At 41.5% G+C, this 16,096-nt stretch overlaps 1 protein-coding gene across 3 annotated transcripts in view; it reads left to right on the top strand.

The window, feature by feature from the left end:
- Nucleotides 1-11,581: 11,581 nt before the first annotated feature.
- The window catches only part of LOC120032856 (nuclear factor 1-like), a 59,964-nt gene continuing 55,449 nt past the window's right edge, over nucleotides 11,582-16,096 (top strand). The window contains exon 1 of one of the 3 annotated variants that reach the window (XM_038979066.1): nucleotides 11,582-12,723. In XM_038979066.1, coding sequence (XP_038834994.1) covers nucleotides 12,721-12,723 — 3 coding nt within the window. In that variant the 5' untranslated portion in view covers nucleotides 11,582-12,720. The remainder of the gene's footprint in view (nucleotides 12,724-16,096) is intronic. The other 2 variants (XM_038979067.1, XM_038979062.1) reach the window with 2 other exon arrangements.

Here is a 16,096-nt window from a genome sequence, read left to right as displayed (position 1 = left end):
GCTGCAGAGGGACAAGAGAGAGACATTAAAAAAGGAGTTTTGATCAGTCATGGAAACAAAAGGGCTGAAAACATTTGTGTCCTTATTTAAAAAGAAGATGGAGAACAAGCTATTAAGGAAAAATACTGGTGTTTTGGTGCAGGTACAGCCAACGAGCACAAAAATAATATTGTGATATTGTCGAAATGATACGATTTATCGTCAAAAAATGATGTCCCGATATGTAACTGTATCGATTTTCGATTTTTTATAAAATAGAAAGTTTAAAGGGAGGAAACTCCAACCGATTCAAGGTTGCTGTGTTCACGTCTGTTAACTCTGATCACGGTGGCTGAGGTGAAAGCCTCAGTGGGAGCCAAGGACCTTAAGTGAAACCCCCATCTGATTCTGGTTCAGTTTATATTAGCAGGAGTGTAACAACTCCATCTGATTCTGGTTCAGTTTATATTAGCAGGAGTGTAACAACTCCATCTGATTCTGGTTCAGTTTATATTAGCAGGAGCATAACAACATCTGATTCTGGTTCAGTTTATATTAGCAGGAGTGTAACAACTCCATCTGATTCTGGTTCAGTTTATATTAGCAGGAGTGTAACAACTCCATCTGATTCTGGTTCAGTTTATATTAGCAGGAGCATAACAACATCTGATTCTGGTTCAGTTTATATTAGCAGGAGCATAACAACATCTGATTCTGGTTCAGTTTATATTAGCAGGAGTGTAACAACATCTGATTCTGGTTCAGTTTATATTAGCAGGAGCGTAACAACATCTGATTCTGGTTCAGTTTATATTAGCAGGAGCATAACAACATCTATTTCTGGTTCAGTTTATATTAGCAGGAGTGTAACAACTCCATCTGATTCTGGTTCAGTTTATATTAGCAGGAGCATAACAACATCTGATTCTGGTTCAGTTTATATTAGCAGGAGTGTAACAACTCCATCTGATTCTGGTTCAGTTTATATTAGCAGGAGCATAACAACATCTATTTCTGGTTCAGTTTATATTAGCAGGAGCATAACAACATCTGATTCTGGTTCAGTTTATATTAGCAGGAGCCTTACAACATTTTATGAGCAGGTCCAAAGCCTAGCACAATACCTCAGATAACCCTTTATGGGTGGTAGACTGCAACCCATTACACTATACCTAAGCTAACCCTTTATAGGCGGTAGACTGTAACACATTACACTATCTCAGCTAACCCGTTAAGGGTGATAGACTATAACAAGGCTCAAGATCCAAGGCCTGGTTATTTCATGAATGTTGCATTGTACCTAAAGAATTCCATAGCGGGTGGTATCTGTAACAAAATTCCTACAAATTTAAGAGATGACATGTTACCCCAGGAAACCCATTGCGGGTGGTAACTGTAAAAAGTCTATACTTTACCCCAGGATACACATTACGGACGGTAACTATAGAAACAAGGTAGCTTTATTCACATCAGAGGAAAAGTGTCAGCCTATTTGCAACGCACCTCCTTGTTATTGCATTTTAGTGTGTTACACTGGCATTCAGTAGCATTATGAATCACATGATTATGAAGGCAGTAATGTATGAAAGCATGTATATTTTAATTTTAAATGTATGTAGTTCTGTCCTTGAGCTGTTCTTGTCTATTAATGTTCTGTATTATGTAATGTTTCATGTTCTGTGTGGACCCCAGGAAGAGTAGCTGCTGCTTTCGCAAGAGCTAATGGGGATCCTAATACAATATTAATGTCGGTGTGTGTGTGTATCCACACGGATGCCCGTCCGCCTGTTCTAATCCCAGTCTCTCTCAGCATCTGGAGCATTGACACAGTTTAAAGGCCTGGCGATGCCCACATAGGGCTGGCCCATTGCGCACACACTCACACACGGCCTATCTGGGGCACCAGAAGGCCCGGGAACCGCCAAGGCAGAGGCTGCCCACGTTGGCACCGCCACTGGGGGGGGGGCACTGCTGGCGCTCGGGGGAGAGAGGGAAATGGCAAGGGTGTGTGTGTGTGTGGTGGGGCTGAGGGAGTGAGGAAAGGAGAGGGGGAGGAGGGGGCACCTGGCATGGGATAATCACCCTGGGAATGGTCCCATGCCCTCTGTAGATATCAGGGAGGGAGGGATGGGGGGGGTGTTGGGGTGTTAGCGAAAGAGGGATGAAGAGAGAGGGGGGAGATATAGAGATAGAGCGAGGGGGTGTGGGGAGATGAGAGAGAATGGATGGGTTGTTAGTGTATGTATTGAGAGAACTCTTAACACTTCACATGGGACTGGGAGTATGGATGGTTTTATCATGCTAATGTTCTGCTCTGCTCTTAAAGGACAGGTGCTACTTTTCACCCATAACAAGCTGGCATGGGATGCTTGTGATGCCCTCTCTCTCCCTCTTTCTTTTCTTTCTCCCAGTCTCTCTCGCTCTCTCTTTTTCCCTGTCTCTCTCTCTCTTTCTCCCTATCTCTCTCTCTCTCTTTCTCCCTCTCTCTCTCTCTCTTTCTCCCTGTGTCTCTCTCTCTCTTTCTCCCTGTCTCTCTCTCTCTCTTTCTCCCTGTCTCTCTCTCTCTCTCTTTCTCCCTGTCTCTCTTTCTCGCTCTCTCTTTTTCAATGTCTCTGTCACTCTACCTTTTACCCACAGCTGGCATCGGATGCTTATGGCACAACTACCCCTCTCTCTTTCCATCTCTCTGCTTTTCACCATACAGGCTGGATTTGGGTGATTATACCCCTCTCTTTCCCTTATCTCTCCTTCAGTCCAGGCCTCAGGTTGCATCAGGGTTGTCTCCCTCTCTCCCTGCCCTGCCCTCAGTGTCCTGGCCCACTGATGGCCTATCTCTCCCTGCCCTGCCCTGCCCTGCCCCAACTGATGCCACCCCACGCCTGCCTCCTTCCTCGCCTGAACTCTCTCTCTCTGTAGTGGGCACAGATGCCCATGTTGGCCTGCAACAGCTGTCTCACCATGTGGCACTACCAAGTGTTGCCACCCAATGGAGGGGGAGTGGGAGTGGGGTGAGGGAGAGAAAGGGTGGTGGGGGAGAGGGTGTGGGGAGGGGGTCTGAGTTGCGATGTGAGGGGCCGAGTTCATGAATATTAATGTTGTGATCACAGCCGAGTTCTGCTCAGGCAGGATCAAAAATCCAGGCAGATTCCTGCCTGTCTCTGTCTTTTTCTCCCTTCATCTTTCTTTATCTTTCTTCATTTTTCTAATGTTCTCTGTCTTTCTAGCTCTTTTGCACTCTTCTTCTCTCTCCCTTCTCTCTTTCTCTCTCCCCCTCTCCTTCTCTCCTTCCTTCGCTCTCCCTATCTACCCCCCTCCCCCCCTTTCACTCTCACTCTCTCCCAGTAGAGTCAGTAAAGGTGATGGCCAGCGCCCATGTCTCCCCCGGTCACAGACAGGAAGCCCCTGGAAACAGAGAGAGGGAGGGAATGTCAAACGCCTGGTTCTCATTGGTCAAAGAGTTCAAAATACACAAACCGTAACCAATAAGAAGACAAGCAGTCATCTAAGGAGTGGGACACAGAGACAGAGTAGTTTCATCCAAAATATTTTCATCCAAAAAGCTATACACGAGAAGTGCCGAAAACAGACTAGCGGCAACAAAATGGTGGCCATCAAGTGACGGGCGGCGTCCATTTTGGGGAGAGATCATTTCAGCTTCCAGACACAGTATCTTAAATAATCCTCCTCCTCACCTCAAATAAAAATTATATTCAAATACACTTGACTCCCCCCCCATCTCTGATTTTGCCGATAACTTCTTTATTGAGGAAAAACGTACTCACTACGACTGTGATATGTGGTTGTCCCACCTAGCTATCTTAAGATGAACGCACCAACTGTAAGTCACTCTGGATAACAGCGTCTGCTAAATGACTAAAATGTAAATGTAAGTGAGTCATCCAAACAGCTAAATAAGTGGCATCATAAATTATTATTATTTTTTAACATTACTAAATCTACCAGGTGGTCGCTAATTCTAGCTACACATTGATAGTGGATGGGGTGAGTTAGCTACCACCACACAATGTAAAGCATTATAATCTTGGTCACAGCTGAGTATATGCAATATTCAGAGACACACTTGTCTGGTTATACAAGACTAAGCACTGTGACAGCCTATGGCTTTACACAGTACATACATGCATTCTGTTATAATAGAAAACAGATTGGAAGGAAAACTAATCAAAAGTGAGTGATGTGATGATGGCGTCACATTTCTATAGCTATAGCTACGGCATCAGGAGAGGAGAGGGGCTGTCAGAATGAAAAGAACACACACACACACTGGCCAACACAGCAGGGGTAAAAGCTAAAGGGACCGCGAGAAGGATGGAGAGATGGAGGAGAGAAAGAGAGAGAAAGCGAGGGATGGGGCAGCAGATCAGAGAGTGTCTCTAGTGTCTTGCTCTCCCTTTAAAGAAGAGCCAGGAAAACAGATTAGGAGTCCACTCTTTTTCTCCTGGGGGAGCAGAGCACCCCCTGAACACACACACACACACACACACACACACACACACACACACACACACACACACACACACACACACACACACACACCACACAGACAGACACACACTCTTTAATACACACACACACACTGTAGACCCTCCACTGCACCAGTCCTCTTTACAAACAACAACTGTGTTGGCTAATAGTAGCTGAAGCTAACTCTAACTGACCCGGCCCACTGCTTAGTTAATTAGCTTGTTTTCTCACGGCTAAACCTAAGACGGTTTGTGTGTTCCATCTCCTCCTTTGACCAACATGTGGACTTAAGAGGTGTAATTACTGGTTTCTCTGCCCTGTGTCACGTTTGCAAACAGTTTATGGCTGTTTAATGGGAGGGAGTATTTACTTAGAAAGTCTACTGAGGTACACACTGCCGCTGTCGATGGCTCGGTTGCTCCATTTCATGGGCATTTGTCTGTGCATGAGTGCATCTTGTGGTTGTATTTCGGTGTATGAATGTTTTTAAATCAAATAAAATTGTATTTGTCACGTGCCAAATACAACAGGTGTAGACCTTGCAGTGAAATGCTTACTGCCAACAATGCAGTTCAAGAAATAGTTAATAAAATATTTACTAAATAAACAAAAGTTTAAAAAAGCTAATCAATCAAAAAGTAACACAATAAATGCACATAACAATAACGAGTCAATGTGCGGGGGTAAAGGTTAGTCGAGGTAATTTGTAAAGTGACTATGCATAGATAATAAACAGCGAGTAGCAGCAGTGTAAAAACAAAGGCGAGGGGGGGTTAATGTGAATAGTCCGGTGGATTAATTGTTCAGCAGTCTTATTGCTTGGGGGTAGAAGCTCAGGAGCCTTTTGGTCCTAGACTTGGCGCTCCGGTACCGCTTGCCGTGCGGTAGCAGAGAAAACAGTCTATGACTTGGGTGACTGGAGTCTTTGACAATTTGTTGGGCCTTCCTCTGACACTGCCTAGTATATAGATCCTGGATGTCAGGAAGCTTGGCCCCAGTGATGTACTGCATGGCTATCGTTTGTTTGTTTGTTTGTCTATCTGTGTGTGTGTGTGTGTGTGTGTCTGTGTGTGTGTGTGCGCGCGAGCGCCAGCCTGCGTCTCCTAGTATCTATTCAGGTTTACAGAGCTGCCCATGGCAGTAGGTGATAAGCACCGGTCCAACCAGACTGTACTAGCCTGGACAGGCCTGTCATTACCAGGGTGGTGTTCCGTTTTCAACTCCTGGCCCTGTAACCAGAAATCTAGTAACCAGGAACTCAACTCACTTTTTGCCTTTGAGTATTAGTTGTGTATTGGGTTTAGTGGAGTTTCACAGCCACATGGTATTGAGTCTCACAGCGATGTGGACATACTTTATACGCTCTAAACCTAAACGTATCAAGCCCAGCCAGGTCACCTGTGATACAAATCAGTATTCGATGTCCATCCATGTCTGAGGATGTCGGGAGATGACGTGTAAAAAGACCACTAGGGGTAACAGTGAGCACTGTTACCTTCAAGTAGGTTTGGGTTTTGCTAGGGCGTTGTGGACGAGGATGGGCGTAAGCATCTGCCTCTGGTGACAAAGGTTGTATGTTCGAATCCAGCGATAGAAAGTTGTTGTTGATTTTTGTGTTAAGCCTATCCCAAACCTTAACCCTTACATTAACCATTCAGACTTAATGCCTAACCTTAAGAATTTGGAGTTAATGGCTAAACTTAACCTTAAACACGTTTGGAACAGCTTGTAAAGAGACTGAGAGCCTGTTGGTCAGCCAGCCAGGGGGCAGCTAGTAACCCTTGGTTGGCCAGTAGTGCCTCTTTTCACTTTGTTGTTTTTCTCTCTCTCCTTCCCCCTTTCTCCCTCCCTCTCTTTTCTGTTAGTCTCCCTGTCAGACTGTAAAGGGGATGCAGACAGAGAAAAGGAGAAATGGCCAGAAAAGCCGTCCAAACTCCATCCAGCCAGAGAGTGAGATTTGTAATGCTAGACAACACTCAGTCAGTCGCAATGCAATGCTAGAATAAACCCCTCTCCCTCTCAGCCTGCAGACAAACAGGCCCTTGTGTGTTCCAGGGCCTTGTGTACGCCCCAAATGGCACCCAAACCCTGTGTAGTGCACTACTTTTGACCACTGCCCTATGGGGGATAGTGTTCCATTTGGAACGAAAGACCTTGTGTGGGATATGGCACTTCTCCCTTCTCACAGCTCTGTTGACCAGTCCCAAACAGAGGACGAACACGCAGTATAGGCCTACTAGGCAGATCAGATTCGGTTTGGGGTTTTTATGTTGAAGGCTGAACTCTTGTCTTTATCTTGATTTGATTGCTTGAGGGAATTTTGAGATGGGCCTGCTAACATGACTGTGTCTGTATGGATCTGTAATGCCAGGGTGGGGATACTGTATGTCGGAGACCTCTTGTCAAGGCCACATTGGCAGTCATCATATCTCCTCATATCCGTTTGGTGTCCTGTGTGTTTAACGTTTTTGCTCTTAGTAGTTCCATCGATGTGAAGTTCATGCTAATAATTCAACTCTAGATAGAAGATGTCCTGACCGAAGGCCCAGTTTGAGGGCTGAGTCTCAGCGTGGACACCTGGATGAGATCAGTGTGGATCTATATTGTTCAACTGCTCACCTATACTAAATGACATGATGAGCAAAGTGGTGAGCCAGTTCCTGATGTGAGGGAATATGTCATTCCTTAATTAATACATCCACGTGGTTTAGGAAAGGTGATAGAAATATGTCTTTCTCAACATTGACACTTGCCCTCTATGCTGCAATAACTGGGCCCGCCTAACATGTTGTGCCTTATTTCTTCAGAACTACAGGCCACCTATCCCATAACTTTTTCTTCCATAACTAATTTGTCTAATCGATAAAGAGACAGAAAAGTTGAAAGAGGGTCCCAGCTGAACGTTCCGCTCTGATCGTTCCATATACCGCCGTCACTCGAGTTTCCAGACAGTGAGGTTTTTAAGACTCATAGCCCACATAATGGCTGGTCTTAAAACAATGCGGTCGCGAGAGAGGTCGTTATGGGGGCTGCGGTAACCGCTGTGCACCGCTAACCCTTAATTACCTTTAATTAGTCGAAAGCTTCCTCTAATTGACGCGTAGAGGGCTCGCGTTAAGGCTTGCCTTTGCTCTTGCTGTGTGGAGACAATTAGACCGTATTGCGTCGGCACGGCAACAAAAGTTCAACTGTTTGTTTTTTTAACTCCCTGGAACATAGTATTATTTCGATATTTTTTAAGAGAATGGTTTGGCCCCATGTTGTCTCCGTCCAAGTGAAAACAAACTATTGGAAGCCGTTTTTACCAGCATTGAAGGCTTACAGTCTTACAGTTTTATTTTCTCTTCTTGGCTAGGCGGCCTAGCCTAGGCCTATAGTGTTTGATAAATCAAATCAAGCAAATCCCAATTAGTTTATTTATGACTTTATCCCAACATCTTAAAAACATTATTTCAATGTTTTTATAAACAAATAGTTTTCATCTACCAAGTTTCAAGTAAATACTATTAATCCCATATACATAAAAATAGGGAATGATTACTATAATACAAAGGTTTATGGACCTACAGCAATAGCCACTGAACAGGGTACAACTGGAGGGGGGCATGGAGACTTCATATTACAGGAATAGATTATATTATGCCTAGATTATATTATAATTATTGATTCTATTGTCAAATCATGAAAATACAATTTTGAGGGCAGTTTCATCCCTGCCACACTGAGTTGTGAATATAGGACAGCCAGCTTCGCGTGTACGCATGCCATCAACAAGCCTTGGCCACTTAAAAAAAATATTCTAGCATAGGCTATTAATTATTAATCTGTCAGTTGTCGTATTTTTGAGAAAAATTTTCACAACGTTTTTCATTGAAATTAGTGTGTTTATTTCCATATGTGACAGAGGTTTAGTATTTATTTTCAAAAAGATATGCAATGGGACAAGAGTCCGACTCATTGCAGTGCCCTCGTGCACAAAGCACTGCAGAATTTACCACCATAATAAGTTCCTATTCTATATGCATTTCTATAGCCCCGATACTGCAGGCATATCCGGTCCTATTGGTCCAAGTTCTTGCATTCATTTATCGTCATACTGAACATTTTGGGATATAGCCCATCATTATTCGTTTTTCTTTGTTCGTTTAGGCTTAATGTGATATACATTTTTTGACAATATTATTTTCAACAAAGTGTTTATCTTTCAGATGGATTATTTTACGAATTGATTGCCAAATGTTTTACTTTAAAATGATTTTCTTCTGAACAGTTTTATTATACCTATAATTGTGCATATTTGTAGTCTTTTTTTATTTATTTCAATTTTTACAAAGAATAGAAAATAATAGGTAAGTGTTAAAAAAAAGGACCATAAGAATTAACCATGATAACACACATGGCAAATTGCTTTGGAGGTAAATTCGGTTCCTCAACTCTTAATCTTGAAATATTTGTTGAACAAAAGTCATTTTTCGTTTTTAGATTTGTCATTGTTCTTCTGAAATGTGTAACATTAATAATTTGTTTGCTATATGAAAACTAATGTGAAACCGGTTTATAGGGGGTTAAATTGAAACTGGTTATGCTAAATTGATATTGTGACCATGAAGAATTATAATTTGTAACGATGGAGTATATAAAAGTATTCATTCGTAGATATACTTTACTGTGTCAACGAAGAGACAGCTTCTCAATTAGCACCTGCATGTGAAATATAATATGATGCCAGAAATTCTGTAAAGAATGTTAAAAGAGACTGATATAACTTATAAAACCAGTTGACGTACCAGTTGACGATGAAAAACCAATGCATTGAAAATGAATTACTAAAATAATCGAATGCCCTTATTGTAGGCTTTGGGAAGTATGCAAGTCATTTGTTATAAAATAATACTGTATATTAATTAATAAGGACTTGTCCTAGATAATTAAATGGACAACATATTTTGAAACGAAAATTGTGTATAGTTATTCCAAAAACGTTTTACAATGCTGAAATATAGGCTATAGCTGATAGACTAGTGCAATTAACAGTTAAACTAAGTGACATTTTCATAGGTCTGATATATAAACAGTGGGTCATCTCATCTTCATAACTAAGATCCTATTGTCAATATATCATCATAGTAGCCTACCCTGCATGCTATGTAGTGATCGAAGTTGTATTTATTAGTCTACTTATTGTTTAATATTTGTTATCGTGGTAAGCTATCGGTGAAATGACCTACAACAGACGGCAAAAGAGAAACGATTGGAATTTGGAATCTCTATTCTATTTTGATTCCTTCAGGGACAATATTTGTCTAAGGCCTGTGAAAATCAATATTACCATGGTAAAATAATGTTGCCAAAGATAGACATATTTGAGACATTTATCACAATGTTTTTGTTTTGTTTGTTAAAATGAGTTAGGATAAATAACTAGCCTAACTGTGTGAGGATTAAGTTCAACTCCGTTAGTCTTTCGTTTCTAGGCTACACTCCTAAACACACTGCAGTCTATTTCTTATATTCAAAAGCAGAGCATAAACTATGAGCGAAATGTTTTGTCGCGTTCTTGACAGACTTTCTCCCACACCACCCTCCCCCCAACACCTTTTAACCCTCTCGTGTTAAATGGAATACTCTAAATTAGGTTTAAATAATAACTTAAATCATAATTCAATGAATGAATAATAGATGAGGCCAAATGCGTTGGGAGGTCAATATTCAATAATTCATCACGCCGTTATGTTACTCCTGATGTGATGTGCTGCAGGAATGTCCTTGCGTGTCTGATTGAATAGCTCCAGATTCTTTAATCTCAAACAAACCAAAAATAAGACCTCAAAGTATAAAGATATATTTAGCTTATCAAAAACACATGTATTGTCCCTCACCCATGTTGAAGGTTGTATGTCTTAGGCCTAGGCTATATGTGGCATGTCTGGTTGACTAGCTCCACATTGTAGTCCGGATAGTATCAACCCCAAAATAATAACAAAATCACTGAACATTTATCGTTAAAAGGGATTATCGTTATTTATCAAAAGTACATAAATAACCTATTTAGAAGTTGCGGTTTTTTTACGCATGTGGGGAGGCCTATATGTGGTGTGTGTGTGTGTTTTGTGTCTTCAACCTGCGTTGCAAATTTGATTATGACTGCAAATGAGCGGCATATCAGTCCTATATAACATTTTGAAAAACTGCACGAACTCCCGAAAAGTATAGCCGTGCAGGACAATAAACCATTTATGGGTTAAAACCCAACTGCATGGGTTAAATTCCATTCCTGAATTCAGTGATGTCACATCAATTATCCTGCACCTGTTAGCTAAATAAACTGAGGTGGATGGCCTAAACTTTCCTCAGCTTGTGTCTTGATAGTCAACTTTTTTTTCTGTGATACACTCTGAGAAAAAAAGGTTCTGGATAGAACCAAAAAGGGTTATATTGCTTGCTTCATATGGCACCCCTAAAGGTTCTATATAGAACCATGTTGTAGGGTTCTTTGATCAGAACCCCAGGGGTTCTTCTTCACTGAACCAAAATTGGTTCCATTAGGGGTTCTATGTGGAACCAACTTCGGTTCTAGAACCTTAAGGGGTGCCATATATGAAGTAAGCATAGAACTATTTTTGGTTCTATCCATAACCTTTTTTTTTTATATTCCAATGTGGGATATTCCAAATTCAAATGCTATTGCATCCATGATCCATACATATTACATTACATTTTCTATAGGCTCGGAACTTTGAGGCGTTTTTATGAGAATGTCTGGGAGGCCTCAGAGCGCGCACTGCCTCATCTCACCAAATGTGTGGCACTGCCAAAGGCCGCGCAAGGCCGTGCACTCTGGTCACTTTAGAAACTTTCGCTGACCCAAATGACCTAGAAATACGTAATTATTTTTGATGTTGGCATAGTTATTAGGTTTCTATCGACTGCAGTTCATGAATGTCACTATGAAACACAGGGCAAAGTTCCATGTTGAACTAACTACCTGTCCTGACCTGACCCGACCAGGACTATTCCACTAGCCTACACCTGACACCTCTATCCCTTACTCATCTCCCTCTTTCTCTCTCCGTTCCTCTGCGGCTGGTAACGGTAGCGCAAGACAGCACAGGCAGCCCGTAATCCCCGCTGCCCGTGATTTAGCCCGAGCCCGCATAATGCTCCTAAACCCCCAGCTGCTACCCTGGCCACTTGCTCCCCGCGACAGACTGCGAACAGTTCGCGTTATTAATAATTCAACCAACTCGACGCTTCCACGAGACCACGACCGGCTGATCGCTCTGACCGGCCCCGACGCTAATAAGGCTATACAACTGCCATCATTCTTATTCCATTTTAAAGGGACATTAACCTCCTTTTGTGTCGCTGATATTGGGGAATAAACCGCTATCAGTATTGATATTGGAACGTAGGCTACGGCTATCGCATCAGCAGTCAGCATTTTACACGAGGATTTCTCGACAGGTCTTTGTTGCTGCTGTTGCTGCGGTGTAGGCATTTTGGTATCTCGGCAATGCAATAACGATTTTGAAGACGTCTCTTTCATCTCGTACGCTTTGAGGAGGAGGAGGCGTGGGACCAGGGGACTCTCCGATTGTGGATCAAGAGTGAGAGAGGGGGACAAGGGGAAAGCAGAACGAGAAGACAGACAGTGGAGCAAGAGATTGGGGTGTTGGTGTTAGTTTGGATACACATTTTGGAAACGGGAGCAGAGAGCTGTTATTTTCAAGGGGGAGAAAATACATAAACAAAAACTTACTTTCTATCTTATCTCCGTCCTCACAGTATTTTACCTATTTGTGAAACGTTTGTTGGTGGTTCGGCGTCTCTCTCACGTCACTGATTAGTTGCAGAACTTTCTTTCACCACTCGGTGTTGAAGGCAGCAGGACTTGGACTCGAACGTCTCCCGAACTTCTTGGGCCGTCGACGAGCGTTGACGATGGATGCAACTTGTGCTAACAAGTGAAAAGAAGAATCCAGAATAACGAGGAGAGTAGGGAGTCTGCTGCTACGCTGTCCTTCCTTTCCTTTTCTCTCGCAGAAGAGAAGACTAACTTTTTCAAAGACCGTTTTCTGGGCCACAGGCCGACTTGTTTAAAGGACTTGTTTTTGCTTCCGGTAACACCGAAGAAAAAACAGAGTCGCGCTCTCTCGCCCTCTTCTCTCCCTCTCGCTCTCTCTCACTTTTTTTGGAAGCAGAATTTTTAAAGTAAAATGGGTCTTTGAGAGAGTTGGCACATCTCCCTGCGCTATAATGGTACGTGCTATGTAAATTAATATAATCACTGGAGAAAGCCTTTCAAAGTATTGCCATATTATTTCCAAGGTTGATAAGTAGAATACCTTTACACTTTAACAATATGTTATAATTATGTTACAATTAATTTAAGAGGGAACTTATTTGATTCACGTCAGTCAAAATCTACACCTCAGTCGAAAGAGGAGTATTTGTTATTGATTAGACTAATTACTTTAGTGCTTACAGGTGTATTATTGTATTATTTAAGTAATATTATTTTATTTCGTGTGTGACTGTGTGACACTAAACGGTCAAAAGTGAAGCACCACAATGCAAGCAAAGCTCACCTGTATCCCTGATGCTTGCTATAATTGTCTAGACAAGTGGTAACTACTCCGTTTTGTTACTGTGATGTGTCTGACTATCATAAACAGCTTATTATCCCACACATCTCACTTTGTTTATTTAACCACCAATTCTGATTAAATGTAGGCCTGTTATTATTTATATTATAATTTATTATAATACATTATTTTACATTTATTATAACATTTTTAATATTTAGTCTATAGGCCTATTATTTATTATTATCGAAGTCAAAATAATTATGAGGCTATATAAAAAATTTAATAAAAAATTGAGAACAAAATAGTCGTCTGAATATAAAACCCATGTGATGACAAAGTGGCGGGATGCTGGGTCTATTCTGCGGTGGTTAGCCTACATCAAAAAGAATAACCAACGACGACAGCATGTTTTATCGTTCTAAGAGAGCAGTTTGACAGGCCAGAATATGGGACAGTGCGGGTGGTTCTTGTGTGTCGGAGACCAAATGTTCAACCTTTTAGAAGCGTCATTGTCTGGGGTGCATCTCTTTCAAATGAAATAAATGTGTATTTGTTGTGTATGTATACACAGATTAGCAGATGTTAATTAAAGCAAGTGCAGCGAAATGCTTTTGTTCCTAGCTCCAGCAGTGCAGTAAATGTCTAACAGTACAATAGGCCTACTAATACACAAATAATCCCGATCTCTTTCTCCTACTTGCGGAATTGTCTTTTTGCCCCTATAGCCTGTCAGTTGTATTTTCATCAATGGGTCGGCTAATTGAGTTGCGTAGTTGATGACACTTCATATAGGCTCGCGAAAAGGGAGGGGGAAGCGAGAATAGATTTACCCTCAGTATTGGTGTGTTTATAGTTCATAGGCCCGTTCAAACCATCCAATGGATATCAGACTTGTTTTTTTTGCCAGAAGCATGTGGTTACCTTACCACAAGCTATAATAATAATAATATGCTAATAATAACTAGAATAATATATGATATGAAATAAAATAAAATGTAATAGGAATGCTATATTATTAATATAGCTTAAGATATACAGCACATAACATACATTGTGTACAAAACATTAGGAACACCTGTTCTTTCCTTGACAGACTGACCAGGTGAATCCAGGTGAAAACTATGATCCCTTATTGATGTCACCTGTTAAATCCAATCAGTGTAGATGAAGGGGAGGAGACATTAAAGAAGGATTTTTAAGCCTTGAGACAATTGAGACATGGATTGTGTGTGTGCCATTCAGATGGTGAATGGTCAAGACAAAATATTTAAGTGTCTTTGAACGGGATACTGTATGGTAGCAGGTGCCAGGCGCACCGGTTTGAGTGTGTCAAGAACTGCAACTCTGCTGGGGTTTTCACACTCAACAGTTTCCTGTGTGTATCAAGAATGGTCCACCACCCAAAGGACATCCAGACAATTTGACACAACTGTGGGAAGGATTGGAGTCAACATGGGCCAGCATCCCTGTGGAATGCTTTTGACACCTTGTAGAGTCCATGCCCCAACAAATTGAGGTTGTTCTGGGGGCAAAAGGGGGTGCAACTCAATATTAGGAAGGTGTTCCTCTCCTTAACTCTGACTGTTCCTAACCGCATTGGATTACCATTGTAATCTCTGTATCATAACTCTTCGTTAATATATTATTTAATATGTAAAGGGACAGATGCGTTACACTTTTGATAGTTCTGTTTAGTTTTTAAATGTATTGTCTGTTTTGTATACACTCAGTGTATATAGAAAAGTCATTATTATTCAATAGGTCACTAATAATAATATATTTTAAGTCCATAGTTACCATTAATTTAAAAAAAGGCATTTTCTGTGTATTATTCAGGCAGCATCAGTAATAATATACTGTAAGCTACACTCCAGTCACATTAGGAGTTATATTAGTGTAGTCCTAGGCCTTCTCTTGAAGCCTGCTTTCTGAGGCAAACACCCACCTCTGAAATGTACTGCTTGATAGGGGGTGTGGTGTGGGTCTGATGTGATTTGGCCGTTCAGCAGCAATCATCATTCAATCTACACAGCCCGTCAGTCTGACTGGCTCTCATCTGCACTCACGGAATCTCACATCACTGACTCTCAAACATACAAACCTAATATGATCCATTAACACGTTATACTGTAGGGCTGTGACAGTCATGGCATTTTGGATGATGGTAATTGGCCAGCCAAATGACCTTTGTCACCGTAATAACCGTTCACATAGCCCCATAGGAGCAAATAGAAGCAAAACAGGAAGTAAATATCTGTGCTAAAATATGCGGTGTAATTTGTTGATTCAACTCAACTGAAATTACAAAAAATACACTCCATTACATGAGCCACATCAGTTAACATAATGTGATTGAACATTCTACATTACCATAGAAATTATTCAGTGTACCCATGAGTTTAACAGTCAAATTGCCAGTGTTAGAGGTTCCAAGCCTGATCTATTCATTGTGTTTCTATGTGCTGCTGCTGCATTGTGGAGGCCGTTGCCTAGGCAACCGACTCGTTTGCTTGTTCCAGCAAGGAGCAACAAAGTTTCATCATGTCGTTAAGAGTCCATGTTAAGCCCAAAACAGACTCAACTGCATGAATGCCCGGCCTTCCCGTCTTCAGTCAGCTGTTCGTTCCACACAAAACGTTTTACTTTTAAAAACGGTTATGACGGTTATTTTACTTTCATGAGGGTCTTCGTCCATAACCATATGGTAATTGTGCCAGCCCTACGTTATAGGTGACTTAGTAAATACTGTAGAGCAGCATTTCTCAAACTCGGTCCTCGAGACCCCAAAAGTACACCCTCGGGGTTCCGATGACAGAGTTGGGAAACCCTGCTATAGAAGGCCAGGGATGTAAAAATAAGTTCCTGAGAGATAGAAAAGTTGATCCTAACAAATGGTTAGTTCATGCATCAATGAGCACGGTAATACAACACAAAACATAATTAACAGCATTGACAAGCTTTCCTGTAGTCTATATTGTGGTTATTATTAGTCTCCGATTTGGACTTTGAGCTGCCTCGTCTGTCAAGTGCAGTATTGTAATTGG

This window comes from Salvelinus namaycush, chromosome 39 (assembly GCF_016432855.1).
Source record: "Salvelinus namaycush isolate Seneca chromosome 39, SaNama_1.0, whole genome shotgun sequence".
Lineage (NCBI taxonomy): Eukaryota > Metazoa > Chordata > Actinopteri > Salmoniformes > Salmonidae > Salvelinus > Salvelinus namaycush.
This window is presented reverse-complemented; position numbering and strand designations above follow the sequence as displayed.